The following is a 13,817-nucleotide window of genomic DNA, read 5'->3' as shown; positions in this document are numbered from 1 at the left end:
TGTTGGTATCACCTAAATTGTATATTGAGGCCTGCTGATCCCTGTCTGTTCTGCTTTACTAATTCATAGATATGAAACGTAATATTTTCAGTTGAGGAAGTCATGTTGTCCAGTCTTAGTTTATGCAGTGACTGTACCCTCTGTGCCGTGACCAATGCCATTAGCATGACTGTTTTTAATGTCAGTCTGTGTAGGGACAGAGCTGTTGCTGGAGACCAATTCCTGAGCATCTTCAGGACAATACTTACATCCCATATTTGGGAGTATCTGGTTCTTGGGGGATTAGTATTAAAAATTCCCCTCATAAGTTTTGTTACCAGTGGGTGAGTCCCAACAGAGTAACGCTCTGTCCCCTGCCATAGGTAAGTCGATAGGGCACTTCTGGCGCAGTTGATGGCACTGTAACTGAGCCCCTCATCATAGTGGAGGCCTGCCAGATATTCCAGAACAGACGGGATGTTCATGTCTCTGTGGGTGATGTTGTTTTTGTGACAATGCATCTCCCACTTCCTGATATAGACCAGATACTGTTTTTTGGTTGACTGTCTTTGGGCCACCGAGATCATGTTCACTGTTCGGTCCGTCAGTCCCAGTTGTAGTAGAGGTGTTTTTAAACTCTACAAATTAATAAGTTCAAATGGTTATGGCATGGGTGGCTATCCCTTGTTACGGGATGTAGCAATAAATCTGGTCTATGTGGGATGGTGATACATGGTTCTAATACCATGTTTAGTACCACTGGGAACCATGGTTGAGTAGGCCAATCGGGTACACCAAAATACCAGACGCAGAGTCTTGTTGTATTTTCCTTAATACCCGACTGATGAGGCAGAAAGGAGGGAATGCGTAAATAAACAATTTCCCCCAATGCAGCGAAAATGCATCTGTCGCCACTGCCCCAGGGTCTGGTTCCCATGAAACATAATTTGCTAACTGGTGGTTAAGTCTGGATGCGAATAGATCGATATCTGGTGTTCCATATCTTGCTGTAATATCAGCAAATACTTTTTTATTCAACATCCATTCGGTGTTTTCATTAAATTTGCGTGACCTGGTGTCGGCCACTAAATTTAGTCTTCCTGGTGGGTAAGTGGCTGATATCCAAATATCTCTCTGGATACACCATTGCCAAATTGTATTAGCCAGATTGTCACATGATGTCGATTTGTTTCCACCCATGTGGTTAATTTATGCTACCACGGTGGTATTGTCTATCTAGTCTAACATGCTGGTGATATGACCCAGTACAATATGACTTTAGGCCATGGAATGCACCCAACATTTCCAGGTAGTTTATGCCCAGTGTGAGTAATAATGATGCCTCCTGAGCAGTCCATCTACCTCCACAGCTTGGCTCCCCACCCAAGTGCACTGGCATCAGTTTGTAGTACCATGGAAGGGTTACTGACAATGATTGGATTGGATCAAAGCCAAATGTTATCTATCCACCATTTTAGTTCCATTTTAGCTTTGATTGGTAGTTTCATAGGTCTGTCAAAGTGACCTGCATTGATTTTGAGTGCTTGTATTTTTGCTCTCTGTAAGTTTTGGTAATGTAGAGGTCCAAATTGTGTGGTTGGAAAGGCAGCCACCATTTTGCCAATTACTTTTGCTACCAATCTGATGGATGGTTTGCTGATGTCAATGAGGTTATTGCAAGCCTCTATTAAATCTCTAGCCTTTCCCTTAGGCAGAGTCACCGACATGTGAACTGAGTCAATGGTGAACCCCAAATAGTCCATAGCAGTGGAAGGCGTTAGTTTAGATTTAACTGGATGGATAATAAATCCCAGTTTTTCAAATAACTGTTTTGTGGCTGTTACGGTTTGTTTGGCCAATTCCAAAATTTTGCCCACAATGAGTATGTCATCTAAATATGCCATGACCATGTGTTTTCGTTTCCGTAGAAACGCTAGGGCTAGTTTCAAAATTTTTGTGAACAGCCTGGGGGCTGATGATAACCCATTTGGCATCCAGTTGAATTTTAAGTAACATCTGTAGGCACTGAATAGTAAGCATCTTTTAAATCGATGCTGGCCATGAAGTAACCTTTGGAAATTAATTGTTTAGCAGTAACAAAGGTTTCCATTTTGAAGTGAATATATTGTACAAATATATTCAATTTTGTCAGGTCTATGATGATGCGACAACCACCATCTTTTTTGTTTTTGGTAAATATATTGGACACGAATTCAAATGGTTCGTGTTGAGTTTGCTCAATTACACCTTTTACGTAAAGCCGCTCCAGTTCAGCTTGCGCTTCTGATTTTTCTTTATCAGAAAGCACGAACATTCGGTTCGGTATATGTTGAACAGGAGGGCTGTACTTGTGTATAAACTCTATTGTATATCCCTGGATACTGTTTAAGATGTAAGTATCGGTTGTTAACATGCTCCATGCATTCAGAAAAGAGTGTAATCTCCCACCAACCTCCATGCTCCCTGTATTTTGTAGGGAACCAGACCCACCTACCTCCATAGTTACCAGTGGCAGGTTTACTTCTTTTTGTAGGTTCTTCGTTCCTGCACCCCTTGCACACTTGCCTTTCCTTCTGCGGACCCCTCTTCCAGGTCAGCCCAGAACTGACCCGCAGTGCTCCCCTCTGATGAGGTAGAAGCACTGTGCAGCCCTTCAAGAGGTATTGCTGTGGGTTTATCATAGGGCCCACTGTGACCCGACTCCATCTCCCGGAGTCTGTCACGTTGAAGCAAATGCTCCACACACCGCTCCATCCGGCTCCAGCGCTCACGGTCGCTGGCCGCCCGCGGTTGTTCAAAGTCGGACTCCTCTGAGTCCACGACCTTGTTTGTTTTTTGTCTAGCCTTACCGCCCGGCCGCGTGGATCTGGCCGGTGCGGAGGCGACATCGGGCACAGCTGATCCCACTATCGGTGATCCAAGTGCCGCTGGCTGCTGCTGGCTGCCCGCTGCTCCGCGGTCCTCCCTCACCAGCTTTGTCGCAGACCTTGTCTTCTTTGTTTTGTCCATGTTTCCACCTGTAGTTGGAAATGGAAACAAAAAAGACCGCAGAGTAAACTCTTACCTGCAAGTTGCGGCTGTTAAACTGCCGCTGCGGGGGAACGTCGTTCCACCGCGTCTGACGTTTCGCAATGCGTGTAGCGATATGACACGCATGCGTCCTGGCGGGCTTCTTCATGTAGTCACTCACGTGACTCCGAAGTAAAATCAGCATTCTCAGGCTGAACCTTCAAAGACGTTGATAATCTACCTATTCTTGGCCCCATTTTAAAATTGTACATTTGTACATTCTTGTCTTTCATCCTTCCCACCAAAATAAGTCACTCCATATTCCTAATTTTGGGGCAGCACAGCGGTAGAGTTGCTGCTTTACAGCGAAAGAGACCCAGGTTCGATCCTGACTACGGGGTGCTGTCAGTACGGAGTTTGCACGTTCTCCCTGTGACCGCGTGGGTTTTCTCCGGGCGCTCTGGCTTCCTCCCACACTCCAAAGACGCACAGATTTGAAGGTTAATTGGCTTCTGTAAATTGTACATTGTCCCAGGTACGTAGGATAATGCTAGTATACGGGGTGATCGCTGGTTGGCACAGACTCGATGGGCTGAAGGTCATGTTTCCACGTTGTACCCCTGAAATCTAAAGTAAACTCATCCCTGTGGTGGTCCAATCCTACAGCAATCTCTGTTCACCTGCATTCTGTTAGTTTCCTTGTCATTGTTCATTATATTTCTGAGTTTTGGTTTATCTACAAACTTGGAAGCAATGCCTGTATACCAACCAGGCCATTGGTGAATATTCCAGGACCCATTCCGGCATTGTACAAGTGAGCTGGATCCTCCCTGCAGCCTTTCCCCACCGTAGACTATGGGACAGAGCAGGAACATCGCTGACATTTCCCTCTGGAGCTCAGTTCTGGCAGTCCCTCCTGGCCGGTCTTGCTGCTTTAGACGTTAGAGATACTGCGTGAAAACAGGCCCTTCGGCCCACCGAGTCTGCACTGACCAGCGATCACCCTATACACTAGTTCTATCCTACCCGCGACAAACAATTCACAATTTTTACCAACGCCAATTAAAGTACAAACCTGTGGATCTTTGGAGTGTGGGGGGGAAACCGGAGCACCCGGAGTAAACCCACACGGTCACGGGGAGAATGTGCAAACTCCGTAGTCAGGTTTGAAGCTGGGTCTCTGCAGCTGTAGGGCAGCAACTCTTATCGCTGCGCCACTGTGCTGCCCAAAGCCGTTATAAACCCCGCCAAGGCCGGCCGCTCGTTACCCCTGCTGCCCCCGTGTGGCTGGAGTCAGTGGCAGCCTCAGTCCCCGAGTCTCATGAAGCTCTCTCATCTCTTGACTGCTCCAGGTGGGGGAAGAGGCTTGGATCCCAGTGAAATCCACCTGCCCCTGTGACTTTGCCTTGCACTACGAGATAGCCTCGCGGGGCAACATTGTGAGGACAGGCATGCAGCCAGCCAGCGCCACCCAGCAGCGCAGCAGGAGGGCCACCGTCATCTTCGACAAGAAGAAACAATCGTCGCAGAGCCCGCTGAACCGTGAGTCCGACCGGGTGGGCTGAAGGTCGGGCACGAGGGAGGAGGGGGGGGGGGTCAGATGGAGGTGGATGGAGGAAGAGAGGATTGTTGAGAGAGGGAGAGTCAGATAGAGAGGGACAGTGGGAAGGAATGAACCGTAAGTGGTAGAGAGGATCAGGCACAGTGAGCATCAGGGCCGAGGGCGGATGGAAGGGAGGGACGGAGGATCGGCTGGAGAGGACCAAGTGGTCAAGGAGGGAGGGAGGGTCAGATAGAATGGAGGACAGAAGGGACAGAGGGTCCAAAGGAGAGAGGGAAGGCTGGAGATGGAGGGTTAGGCAGAGGGAGGGAGGGTCGGAGAGAGGGAGAGTGGGTCGGACAGAGAGGGAAGAGGAGGTGTCGGGAGGGAGGTTGGGATAGGGAGGGAGGCTTGCACTAAGGGAAGGTCAGACAGAGAGGGGGATGGAGGGAGAGTCGGAAGAAGGAATGGAGATTTGGGCGGAGCGGCCATGGGACCGAGGGAGGCTCAGATGGACAGGACGGAGATGGGGCAGAGGTGCAGTGGGAGGGAGCGGGAGACAGTGTGGTCAGGTGGAGGGAGGGAGGGAGGGAGGGATGGTGTGGTCAGGCAGAGTGAGGGTGGGAGAAACTGATGAATGGAGTTGAACCTCTCTCTTCCTTCTCAGAGCGGCCGGCGTCTCCAGCCAGTGAGGTTGGCGTGTGCACCACCTACATCCACTTCACGGTCACGCACAACATGAGCCCCGTCAGCCGCCTGCTCCTGTACTACGTGCGAGACAATGGCGAGGGCATCACCGACAGCATCCAAGTTCCAGTCCAGCCGGCCTACGAGAACAAGGTGCGTTTGCAACAACACCAGCCTGCATTTATCTATCACCTACAATAATATAAAAGCCCTGGGGGTGACTATTTGTGTGCTAGCCACAGAAGCAGATCTGCAATCACATATTACAATCGCTCCACGCTCTTAAATCTCTACTCCGACACAACCCTGCTGTAAACATTATTCCTAATCATGTATCTATCTATACACTGTAATTGGCTCGATTGTAATTGTGTGTTGTCTTTCTGCTGACTGGTTATCAAGCAACACAAGCTTTTCACTGTACACGTGACAATAAACTAAACAAACTAACTAACCCACTGAGTTTCTCCAGCATTTTTGTCTACCTTCGATTTTTCCAGCATCTGCAGTTCTTTCTTAAACTTGCATAGAGTGTCGGCAAACTAACTCTGACACTGAGCTACACATGAGGGCAGCTGAGTACAGGGGCCCGTCTCTGTGCCGACTGACTCTGTGAATCAACTGCATAGTTGGTGGGGAAGGGTGGATTAAAACAAGGGTTTGAAAGGGGGTTCAAGGTGGTGAGATGCAGAGGTTTATGAAAGGAAGTTCTACAATCTGGGATCCAGACACCTCCAATAGACCGACAGCAATAAGGTTAGACACAAAATGCTGCAGTAACTCAGCGGGACAGGCAGCATCTCCGGAGAGGAATGGGTGACGTTTCGGGTCGAGACCCTTCTTCAGACTAAGTCAGGGGAGAGGGGGACGTAGAGATATGGAAGGTGAAGGTGTGAAAACGAGGGTTTAAAGGAGACAAAGATCGAGGAAAATGTAGAATGGATCAGTTAGCTATGGGGAAGGGAAGAGATACGGCGATGTCCAGTATTGGGAGAAGCACAAAGATCTGGGAGTTGTAAAAACTGTCGGGAATACAGAGATGGCGAAGATGAGGATATGTGGGGTTTATATGGCAATAAAACATTCTTGACTCTGAAGATGACGTTTCGGATTGGAACTAATTTATAACATTTGAAACTGGCCAAGTGATGGTCCAGGAACCTGCCTGGTAACCTGGGCTGGGGAAATCCTCACATTGCTTGGGGGTGCCGTGAGGTTTGGAGGGTGGGGGTGAGGTAACTGTGCCGGATTTATGAATTGTACCTGTTAATTTTTTGTGATTCAATGTGCAGATCTCGATCTCACTCTCCTCCAACAAGACGATGCCTGGCGACCTCATCAGCGTGGCAGTGAAGGGTGAGCCACGGACGTGTGTTTGCGTGGCAACCGTGGACAAGAGCGTGTATCTGCTCAAACCTGGCTTCCAGCTCACCATGGACAAGGTAGTCACAGCCTGTCCTCTCTAGACTTTAGCGATACAGTGTGGAGACAGGCCCTTCGAACCACAGAGTCCGCGGCGACCAGCGACCGCCACATATCCTAGTTCTACCCAACACACTTGGGACAAATAGCGGAGTCAGGGGATATGGGGAGAAGGCAGGAACGGGGTACTGATTGGGGATGATCAGCCATGATCACATTGAATGGCGGTGCTGGCTCGAAGGGCCGAATGGCCTACTCCTGCACCTATTGTCTACTGTCTATTGACAATTTCCAATTTGTTACCAACGGCGATTAACCTACAAACCTGCACGTCTTTGGACTGTGAGAGGAAACCAGAGCACCCGGAGTAAACCTACACGGTCACAGGGGGAACGTACAAACTCCACACAGGCAGCACCCGTAGTCAGGATCAAAGCCGTGTCTCTGGCTACTGCTGCAGCACTGGGCCCGCCCTAATATGTGTCAGTTATAAACCTAAACTCAAGGCTCAATTACACACCAGCGCCAAGGAGACGCTTTGAAGTTTTTATACCTTTAGGAAGGAGATGAGGAGTAATTTCTTTAGCCAGAGGGTGGTGAATCTGTGGAATTCATTGCCACAGACGGCTGTTGAGGCGGGCATTAGGTATTTTTAAACTGGAGATGGATAGGTTCTTGATTAGTACGGGCGTCAGGGGTTATGGGGAGAAGGCAGGAGAATGGGGTTGAGAGGGAGAGATAGATCAGCCATGAATGAATGGTGGAGTAGACTCAATGGGCCGAATGGCCTGATTCCGCTCCTATGACTTGCGTGCTTATGAAACTATTCCTCCATCGACTACAGCAACAGCAAATGGGCATTCCACCCATCCAGACTGATCGTTTATTTATTTAGGTTGGGGTTTTCTGTATTTTAACTTCCTTCAGTTCTGTGACGATTCAACCCCTCAACCACAAAGATCCACGGGGCTCTGGGTACAAGAGTTGGGACTTCATGTTACAATTGAACAAGGTGTCGGTGAGACCGCACCATGACAAGGGCGTCAGGTTGCTGAGGAGTGACCGAATCGAGGTCGATAAAATCATGAGGGGCCATAGATAATGTGGATGGTCACAATCTTTTCTTCCCTTAGGGTTGGAAGAGACGCAGAGGGTGGTGGGTATGATAAATGAGCCGCCACAGCATGCGGTGGATGTGATATTAATCACAATGTTTAAAAGACATTTGTTCAGGTGCATAGATAGCAAAGGTTTGGATGGAGATGCGCCAAATCGGGTCAAATAAGACGAGCTCAGGAAGACACTTTTGGGTCAGCATGGAAGAGTTGGGCAGAAGGGCCTGTTTCTGTACCCTATAACTTAGTTGTTTTAGTTTAGTTTAGAGATACAATGCGGGAACAGGCTCTTTGACCCACCGAGTCCATGCCGACCAGCGATCCCCGCACACTAACGCCATCCCACACACCTGCACAAGGGTCAATTTACAATTTTACCAAGCCAATTAGCCTACAAACCTGTACGTCATTGAAGTATGGGAGGAAACTGGAGCACCTGGAGAAAACCCACGCAGGTCACGGGGTGAAAGTAGAAGCTCCGTGGTCAGGATCGAACCCAGGTCTCTGGTGCTGTGAGGCAGCAACTCTACCGTTGCGCCACTGAGCCGCCCTACTCTTATTAACTCTATGACTACATCAAGCTCCAGGTCTCTCTCCCCAGTGGGAGCTACCTGGCGTGGTGACACTGGAATCAGTGCTGGGTCAGGGAACGTCGCCTGATTACCTGCTGACCTTTAACCCTGCCCGCTCTTTCTCCAGATCTTCCAGGAACTGGCCGATTACGACGTTTCCGACGCCTTTGGAATCCCGAAGGAGGATGGTCACTTCTGGTGGCCGGGGCTGTCGTCGCGGAGACGGAGGTCGTCCGTGTTCCCGTGGCACTGGGACATCACCAAGGACGCCCACTTTGCCTTCAGTGTAAGCACCACCTCATGGCCACCTCCCGCATCTCACCTCCGTTGTCAGCTGCATTCTTCTCTCCACCAGACACTGACTCTCACCTCGAGAGTCGAGAGCGTTTTATTCTCCTATTTACCGAAACAGAACAATGAGATTCTTACTTGCAGCAGCACAACAGAACCGAATAGAGAATGTCCTGGATGGAGTGGATGTGGTGACCATGCTTCCACTAGTGGAAGAGTCGAGGACCAAAAAACCATAGCTTCAGAATAAAAGGACGTTCCTTTAGAAAGGGGTTGAGAAGATATTTCTTTAGTCAGAGGGTGGTGAATCTGGCGGAGGTGGTCAGATTTTTGATTAATAAGGATGTCATGGGGTTATGCAGACACTGACTCTTTGGTACCTCCAGATATTATCTCCCATTAAGTTTGAGTTTAGTTTATTGTAACGAGCACCAAGGCGCAGTGAAAAGCTTTTGTTGCGTGCTAACCAGTCAGCGGAAAGACAATACATGATTACAATCGAGCCGTCCGCAGTGTACAGATACATAATATAGGGAATAACGTTTAGCGCAAGATTAAGCCAGTAAAGTCCGACCAAAGACAGTCTTGAGTGTCTCCAATGAGGTAGCTGTTAGTTCTGGACAGCTCTCTAGGTGTTGGTAGAATGGTTCAGTTGCCTGATAACAGCTGGGGGAAAAACTGCCCCTGATTCTGGAGGTGTGCATTTTCACACTTCTATATCTTTTGCCCGATGGGGTTGGGATAGGTTCTCGAGATACGGAGTCTCACTGGGTGAACGTTCCCACAGATGCCAGCCCCGGTCACAGTCCTGTTTTCTCAGACACTGATTCTCACTGGGGTACAGGTTCCCACAGATGTTGCTCGGCGACATTTGGCAGCTGTTTTCGCTCTTCTACCCTTTGACCTGTGCCTGCTTCCCCGGTTACCTAGGAAACGGGCCTGGTGGTCATGACGGACGTAGTGAGCCTGAATCACAGACAGAATGGCGGGATGTACACTGACGAGGCCGTGCCTGGCTTCCAGCCCCACACCGGGACCCTTGTCGCAGCTCTCCAGCCAAGGATCACTCCCAGGTGAGAGAAAACCGCCTGTGTTTCACCCTTTATTTTAGTTTTAGCAATACAGCGTGGAAACAGGCCCTGTTTACAGGGTTAGAGGGAGAAAGGCTGCAGAGAGGTATAGGGAGCAGATAGTTTAGTTTTGAGATACAGCATAGAAATGGGCACTTCGACCCATTGAATCCACTCCAATTCGATCACTAGGGACAGTTTACAAAAGCTAATTAACCTGCAAACCTGAAGGTACACAAAAATGCTGGAGAAACTCAGCGGGTGCAGCAGCATCTATGGAGCGAAGGAAATAGGCAACGTTTCGGGACGAAACCCTTCCGGGTTTCGGCCCGAAACGTTGCCTATTTCCTTCAAGGGTTTCGTCCCGAAACGTTGCCTATTTCCTTCGCTCCATAGATGCTGCTGCACCCGCTGAGTTTCTCCGGCATTTTTGTCTGCCTTCGATCTGCAGTTCCTTCTTAAATCCTCAGGTCATGTGGGTCGGTACATTAATCGGTCACTGTCAATTGCCCGTGCGAATGGATGGAAATGTGGGAGAAAATGTTTGTCGAGGAATGGGATTGCCAGAGATTTGATGGGCCGAAGGGCCTTCTTCTCGGTCGCATGGAAACGCGGAGTGCCGCACAAGCTCTGAGGGAGGCACCGTGGCAGCAGCAGTCGCGTTGCTGCCTCACAGCTCCAGGGTTCGATCCTGACCACTGGCACTCCCTGTACGTATGTTTCGATGTTCTCAAGAGAACAGAGTAGTTTTTCAACATTAACTGGCTCTCGTTCCAGAGAACATCAGGTTAATCCCCTCTGCATCCTCTTCAAGGCTTTGAAATCATTCCCGTGGTGTGTTGCCAGAATTGACTACAATTCTTTGGCTCCGTCCTATCTAATATTTCAAGAAGTTTAACATAACTTCCTTGCTGTAACTCTGCCTCACGCAAGGTGGTTTTTTTATTCAGCATTCTCAACCTGAACTGTCTTCATTAAAAGGCGTTGATAATCTATCTATTCTTGGCCCCATTTTAAAATTGTACATTTAGTTTACCTTGTCTTTCATTCTTCATAGCAAAAGGATTTGAGTATAGGAGCAGGGAGGTACTACTGCAGTTGTACAGGGTCTTGGTGAGACCACACCTGGAGTATTGCGTACAGTTTTGGTCTCCTAATCTGAGGAAAGACATTCTTGCCATAGAGGGAGTACAGAGAAGGTTCACCAGACTGATTCCTGGGATGTCAGGACTTTCATATGAAGAAAGACTGGATAGACTCGGCTTGTACTCGCTAGAATTTAGAAGATTGAGGGGGGATCTTATAGAAACTTACAAAATTCTTAAGAGGTTGGACAGGCTAGATGCAGGAAGATTGTTTCCGATGTTGGGGAAGTCCAGAACAAGGGGTCACAGTTTAAGGATAAGGGGGAAATCTTTTAGGACCGAGATGAGGAAAACATTTTTCACACAGAGAGTGGTGAATCTCTGGAATTCTCTGCCACAGAAGGTAGTTGAGGCCAGTTCGTTGGCTATATTTAAGAGGGAGTTAGATGTGGCCCTTGTTGCTAAAGGGATCAGGGGGTGTGGAGAGAAGGCAGGTACAGGATACTGAGTTGGATGATCAGCCATGATCATATTGAATGGCGGTGCAGGCTCGAAGGGCCGAATGGCCTACTCCTGCACCTATTTTCTATGTTTCTATGTTTCCCACCAAAGTCATTCTGGTCTGAGTGCAGGTAGATGGGACTCGGTGAGAGTTATGCCCCTGTCCCACTTAGGAAACCTGAACGGAAACCTCTGGAGACTTTGCGCCCCACCCAAGGTTTCCGTTCGGTTCCCGGAGGTTTTTGTCAGTCTCCCTACCTGCTTCCACTACCTGCAACCTCCGGGAACCACCTGCAACCTCCGGGAACCGCACGGAAACCTTGGGTGGGGCGCAAAGTCTCCAGAGGTTTCCGTTCAGGTTTCCTAAGTGGGACAGGGGCATAAGTGTTCGGCACGGACTAGAAGGGCCAAGATGGCCTGTTTCCGTGCTGTAATTGTTATATGGTTATATGGTTAATTCACTCCATATTTCTAATTTTGGGGACGGTGCAGCGGTAGAGTTGCTGCCTTAAAGCGCCAGAGACCCGGCTCAATCCTGACCTCGGGTGCCGTGCGCGTCAAATTTCCCCGTGGGTTTTCTCCGGGTGCTCCGGTATCCTCCTGCGTTCCAAAGACGTGCAGGTTTGTCAGATAATTGGCTTCTAGTGTAAGAATTTAAACTGGTAGGTACACAAAAATGCTGGAGAAACTCAGCGGGTGCAGCAGCATCTATGGAGCGAAGGAGGGTTTCGGCCCAAAACGTTGCCTATTTCCTTCGCTCCGTAGATGCTGCTGCACCCGCTGAGTTTCTCCAGCACTTTTGTGTACCTTCGATTTTCCAGCATCTGCATTCTTAAGCAATTTAAACTGGTGTCCGGGTGGCCGTTGGTTGACGTTGACTCTGTGGGCCGAGGGGCCTGTTTCCACGCTGTATCTCTAAAACTAACACTGGGACTAAATCAAAATGGATTTACTGGGGAAGTTTGTGAAGGAATGTTTTTGTCAGAGATTTGACAGATGATTCTCCTTCTCTGTCGCATGGAAATGTTTAATTCTGTACGTTTAGCTGCTGGGTGATCCGTCTGCCTGTTTGGCTCAGTAATGGATCAGAATGAACTCAGACAGCGGCTGAGAAACATCAATAGATTTAAAACAAGCAGCATTAGTCCAATGTCTCCTCTACTGTGCCTAGTGGTTGGGAATGGGCTTAAGAAAACCAGGCGTAGAAGGGAGTAGAATGAGTGAGGTGCATCTGATTTAAACAGAGATGGATCAATGGTCTCCTGTGCAGTGTCATTCTCTGTTCGTGCCTCTGTGCAGTTTCGTTTCGTTTCCCTTTTCCCTGACCTAGTCTGAAGAACGGTCTCGTCTCGAAACGTCACCCATTCCTCCTCTCCAGAGATGCTGCCTGTCCCGCTGAATTACTCCAGCTTTTTGTGTCCGTCTTTAGTTTAGTTTAGTTTAGAGATACAGTGCGGAAACAGGCCCTTCGGCCCACCGAGTCCGTGCCGGCCAACGATTACCCACGCACACTTGTGCTGTCTAGGGACCATTTACAATTTCTACCCAAAACCAAATTAACCTACAAACCTGTACTCCTTTGGAATGTGGGAGGAAACCGGAGCACCCGGAGAAAACCCACGTGGACTCGCTGGGCCGTAGGGCCTGTTTCCACGCTGTGTCTCCAAAGTCTAAAGTGAAGTCTGAAGTCTAGATTGGGTACATTGGGGATGGCTGGGAGAGATTCTGTCCTGTGAGATGCCTTTGATGTTCTGTTCTCCTCTAACACACAACTGATTTCTTTCTACTTAGAGCTGAGAAGAGGAAAAGGACTTTCTTTCCAGAAACCTGGATCTGGCATTGTCTCAACATCAGGTAGAAGCACTGAAGTCGGGATTTACGTTGGCGTATGACAGTCGGTCGGGGTAGATGCAAATCCCGTTCCTGGTAGCAATGCCCATGGTGGGAATCGGAATACCGGGGCTCCCGATGAGCTATAACTGAACTTGAGAATCCAGCTACTCTGCAGGATATTGAAGACTAATGCCGGGAGTTTGCGGAATGTCAGGCTTAAAGGCTTAGCTGGCTGGACTGAACTAAAACGTAGAAACAAGGAACTGCAGATGCTGGTTCATACCAAATATAGACACAAATGGCTGGTGTAACTCAGTGGGACAGTCGGCATCTCTGGAGAAAAAGGCTGGGTGATGTTTCGGGGTGGGACTCTTCTTTATTCCTGAAGAAGGGCAACCAACACAAAAAGCTGGAAGAACTCAGCGGGCCAGGCAGCATCTTTGGAGATAAGGAGTAGGTCATGTTTTGGGTCGAGTCACTTCTTCAGACCTGAAGTCTGAAGAAGGGACTCGACCCGAAACTTCACCTATCTTCATCTGTTCTCCAGAGATGCTGCCTGACCCGCTGAGTTGCAGTATAATGTGGATAAATGTGAGGTTATCCATTTTGGTGGCAAAAACAGGAAAGCAGACTATTATCTAAATGGTGGCCGACTAGGAAAAGGGGAGATGCAGCGAGACCTGGGTGTCATGGTACACCAGTCATTGAAAGTG

General features: G+C 48.8%; 1 protein-coding gene across 2 annotated transcripts in view; it reads left to right on the top strand.

The window, feature by feature from the left end:
• cpamd8 (C3 and PZP like alpha-2-macroglobulin domain containing 8) overlaps positions 1-13,817 on the top strand; it is a 137,927-nt gene that overhangs the window by 56,682 nt on the left and 67,428 nt on the right. For both annotated transcript variants that reach the window (XM_033047088.1, XM_033047087.1), the window contains 6 exons: positions 4,341-4,530; positions 5,196-5,368; positions 6,508-6,657; positions 8,452-8,610; positions 9,546-9,688; positions 13,063-13,125. In XM_033047088.1, the coding sequence (XP_032902979.1) occupies positions 4,341-4,530; positions 5,196-5,368; positions 6,508-6,657; positions 8,452-8,610; positions 9,546-9,688; positions 13,063-13,125 (878 nt within the window). The remainder of the gene's footprint in view (positions 1-4,340; positions 4,531-5,195; positions 5,369-6,507; positions 6,658-8,451; positions 8,611-9,545; positions 9,689-13,062; positions 13,126-13,817) is intronic.

This window comes from Amblyraja radiata, chromosome 29 (genome assembly GCF_010909765.2).
Source record: "Amblyraja radiata isolate CabotCenter1 chromosome 29, sAmbRad1.1.pri, whole genome shotgun sequence".
NCBI classification, from domain to species: Eukaryota; Metazoa; Chordata; class Chondrichthyes; order Rajiformes; family Rajidae; genus Amblyraja; species Amblyraja radiata.
Note: the sequence above shows the minus strand (reverse complement) of the source record. Positions and strands in the feature narration are given on the sequence as shown.